This window comes from Lactuca virosa, chromosome 9 (assembly GCF_052849685.1).
Source record: "Lactuca virosa cultivar CGN04683 chromosome 9, Lactuca_virosa_CGN04683_v6, whole genome shotgun sequence".
Lineage (NCBI taxonomy): Eukaryota > Viridiplantae > Streptophyta > Magnoliopsida > Asterales > Asteraceae > Lactuca > Lactuca virosa.
The window spans coordinates 91,183,135-91,187,423 of record NC_136434.1 but is presented as its reverse complement, the minus strand read 5'-3'; the positions used below and the strand labels follow the sequence as shown (position 1 = coordinate 91,187,423).

Sequence of the window (4,289 nt, the reverse complement as noted above, 5' to 3'; positions counted from 1 at the left end):
TTTTGATATTTTGGGAACTATGATTTGTAGATATTTATGGTTTTTGGATGGTTTTAAAAATGAAAAATTTACCTTGATTTTTGGGATGTTAATGTTTGACAAACCAAAAAGTAAGCTTGTAAGCTATCTTTTTTAAAAAGCTACTTAGATTAGTTTTTCAGGAGTTTTTTTTTTAAGTTTCCCAAATATACCCTTAATTAATTATAAAAAACATATTCTTTTAAATTCCCTTTTATATAATTTTATATATTTCAGCTAGCTTATCAGCTATTTTTTTTTTACCAAATGTCATTTTTTATTAGCTAGTTTTTCAGCTAGCAACTAGTTTTCAAGCTAGAAGCTAGCAGCCAGCTTTCAAGCTAACAACTAGTTCTTTATCTGTTAGCTAGCAGTTAGCTTTTTAGCTAGTATACCAAACATAACCTAAGCTTACATGCCCTCGTATATGAGGTCATGACCTCGGTAAAAGGCAACTACTTCAAGTCTAACCTCACTATATTTGCATTTCCAATTATAGCGTGCAATATCCTGATTCTAAGTTCCATATAAACACAATTGGCTTGATTATGCATAATTTTATACTTTCAGGTTTCTAGATGGAAAAACACTCAACTTTGTTTTCGAAATTATGAAACTCATTTATGTCGTTTAGTTGGGCATTATAGATATTAACGCCCGTTTTAATGCAAGGTCATTGACTCTTTTTGGACTTATGCGTCCTACCTTGGGTATATATGGAACTAGCTTTTTAGAGAGAGATCATCTTCATACCGGAGTTCTTTTGGCATCTTAGCGGTGCCTCTTTGAAATTTACAATTTCTTCAGGTAAATTTATCATTCCCATTTTCTTATGTAGCGGCAATTTTCAATTTTTCTTAACAAGATGCACAATTCCTATTAAGATCATTGTCAGATTTTCAATAAGCTTACTATGGAATTTATATGGCAACCTAATAAATAGTTAATTTCTAGGGTTTACTGTTTCTTTTCTCATAAATAGATACATATTTTTGTGTCGGCCGAATCTTCGTAGATTTGACATTTTATTGAAGAATTTATAAATAATTTTTGTATTAAAAAGGAAATTATGGAGGAATGCTACTTATCTTAATTCTTCCCCTTTTTCTCAAAAGAAAAGTAGCATCTTAAATGTGATCTTGGTCTTATTAGCAATTCGAAAAAGAAGATGGCGAATATGACAGATTTACACTTGGACATTTTGAATGTGATCGTGGTTATGATAGCAACATCGAGTGATGGTGCCAGAGACCTGGCAAGGGCTTCGGCAGTGTAAGTTTCACTGTTTTCTTGTCCCTTTTTGCGTCTGTGTTAGTTGGATGGAATGAAATGACGAATGGATGGAATAGACATGCTAATGGAATAAGTCGATAAATCCCAGATAAGATTATAATAAAAAAATATATATATTCTAGTTATTTTTATAAAATAAAACTGCAACGCAATTACTATCCTGAATTTTTTTATAAACATCTATGCCAGTATGCATTATATAAATAAAAATAGGTTATATATCAAATTTTCATTTCATTCCATTATAGAATCCCCCAACCACCCACCCAAGTAAAGAATGAAAATTAGCGAAATTGAAGCAATGACATTCCTTTAAGAAATGATTCATTCCATTACATCAGGCCAAACAAATAGCACTTTTTATTGAACCGTTTCATTTCACGAGGCAAAACAAACAGCTTTTTTTCATACCGGTGGAATGAACCATGCCTTTTGTTTTGTGATTCCATCTTACCAAACAGTGTTTTATAATAATTCCTGATAATGCTAATTGGATTCCTTTATTCAGTTGCTTTCATTGTAAACTTTCTGCAGCTTCAAGAACTTTAAGACCCAGGCTCGAAAACCACACATCTTAAAGATGGTCAATTTTCAGCGTTTGACTTCTACTACTGATACTCTTAGGAAGCACCGTGATAGAAACGGACTCCTTTGTATGTGTGCGCGAGCTGGAAATCAAGCTGCCGAGTCCATCTTGGGAAAGGTAACCTTTTTAAACAACTGCCCAAATTGTTTTCTTTCAGCATATTTTGATATACGAATTTTGAAATCATTTTGTAGATTATGTATTTGATTGAGTGACTATTGATATCATTTATAGGCGGGTTTTGGTCAAGTCAGAATGGGACCCACAAAACTATCTTGTCATTTTTAGAGTTTCATAAATACTTAATAATTGAAACATGGTTACGAAAAGGGTTAAATGCAAAAAATAACAATCTACTATTGCATCTTACTTTCATTTTTTTCTTATTAAGACATTGCTCATTCAAACAAAAATCTTGTAATATATATAAGGAAACGAAACTAGGATGCTAAAATAAACATATCAATGATAATATATTGCGATTTCTTGCATTTAACACTATTATTCAAATGCACGACTTTAACCCATTCAACTCTATTCCTTTTTAGCTAATCTGTTTAATTTTGACTAATTAGTAATACAAAATGACACACTTTCACATTATTCGGTTAAATTTCCCCCTATAATATAACTCATAGTTCCTGTGTGTGTGTGTGTGTGTGTGTTTAGCAGGCTATCCTACTTCGCGACTCCTGGTTTTTTGGCATGATATATAATGACAATCAACAAGCATATTACGGGTGCATTGCATCGAGTCAAGTTCTACATCACCATAACCTTGTGCGAACGTTTATCCTTAGTGCTCCCTCCAAAGAAATTGTTGTAATGCGTCAATATTTAGTGAAATATGTGATCGCTCATGCAGGATACAATGCGGCTCGTGAGTGTGGACTCATTGCTGCCATCTGTACTTTGTGTAATACTGAGGCTGCAAGGCATAGAGCAACTAGAGTTGGAAGTAACCAAAACCAAGCGACCAACAGTTCATTTATCGATATCTTGGCTCTTTTGGAGCCACCGCCAGAAGCAATGTTTCGTGACACTGTGGTTATCTTGTTTGATAAACTCTTCCCATCAGCTCGTGATTGAGCTTTGGATGGTGTTGCCTTAAGCAAATAATAAAAATAAATCGTTTTAATAATATGTCTATGATTCAAATCCGGCCCTGTTCATTAAAAGGCCCACTCTTATATGAAAATTTGCAAATATGTTAAAAGTGTGAAAAATTTTATAAACATCAATTATTTTGAAAGCTAGTCCTAACCTTAGGCAGGTATAGGGGTGTTCATTTGGATGTATCGGTTCAATCCGATCCAATCAAGTGAATCCAAATTGATTTCGGTTTTCTAAACATGGGATCGAATAATCCAAACTAATTTCAAATCTGATCCGATCCAACCAAATTACAATTCGGTTGGATCGGTTTTTATAATTCGGTTTTCAAAAACCAAAATATTTTAAAACCACATATAATTAGAATATTAGCCAACTTTATAGAAGAAACAAAAACAAATTCTTTAGTTATCGTTTTAAATTTATAAACAACTACTAAATAAATATATTATAGTTTAATATTTTATAGATAAAAAACTTTTGAGATAACATGCATATTAAGGTTTTTTATTAGGTGAAATATTTTGAATCTATTTGAAAACATAAATTACTAAATTACTAAATAATTATAGATATATATTATAAATACATATATAATAAATTGGTATTCGTTTTTTTGGACTATTCGGTTTCTATTTTACAATCCAAAACCAATCCGAAATCCAAAATAATAATTCGGTTTTGTTGAAAACTAATCCAAAAATATGAATATCCGAACCAAATTATTTAATCCAAATTGTCTAATTGGACAATTCTGTTTTAGTCAAATATAAAACAACCCTACGCCGGTAGGTGTGGTACTTCATCTTACCATACTTTTGGCTTGTTATGTCACCATCACATCATTTTCCTCATCCTCCCTCACCCCACAAAATTGATAGGAAATGGTCTTACCACACCCCGCTAATCCTTTCATTTTCATTTTTTTAAATATATATAAATAATATATCAATATTATACTCTATTTGTGGGGAATTAAAAACCATAAATTTTGATATTTTTTTATAAATTTTAAATATATATATATATATATATATATATATATATATATATATATATATATATATATATATATATATATGTGTGTGTGTGTGTGTGTGTGTGTGTGTGATTTAATAATGAATTAAGTAGTATTTAAAATGAAGAGAAAATAAGAAAAAGATGCGGCAAGATGGTCTCAGGGTGGACACCGCACACCCGGTGGGTGTGGTGTTCACTACAGTACCACACTGTTATATCACCATACCGTAGTGTGCGATGGTGCCACTCCAGACTGGTC

General features: G+C 31.7%; 1 protein-coding gene across 1 annotated transcript; it reads left to right on the top strand.

Moving 5' to 3' along the window:
- The first annotated feature begins 327 nt into the window (after positions 1–327).
- LOC145140846 (uncharacterized) lies at positions 328–3,040 on the top strand. The gene is made up of 4 exons (XM_079074225.1): positions 328–825; positions 1,171–1,290; positions 1,846–2,014; positions 2,570–3,040. Exons 2-4 carry the CDS (start codon positions 1,187–1,189, stop codon positions 2,984–2,986), a joined length of 690 nt encoding a protein of 229 aa, XP_078930351.1. The 5' UTR covers positions 328–825; positions 1,171–1,186; the 3' UTR covers positions 2,987–3,040.
- Positions 3,041–4,289: the final 1,249 nt, after the last annotated feature.

What these genes read in the sequence shown, in the direction of transcription:
- LOC145140846 (XM_079074225.1), top strand. Translation starts at nt 1,187, where the DNA reads ATGGCGAATATGACAGATTTACACTTGGACATTTTGAATGTGATCGTG. An exon ending in CTGGCAAGGGCTTCGGCAGT is followed by an intron (nt 1,291 to 1,845) that starts GTAAGTTTCACT and finishes AACTTTCTGCAG; the next exon opens with CTTCAAGAACTTTAAGACCC. An exon ending in CCGAGTCCATCTTGGGAAAG is followed by an intron (nt 2,015 to 2,569) that starts GTAACCTTTTTA and finishes TGTGTTTAGCAG; the next exon opens with GCTATCCTACTTCGCGACTC.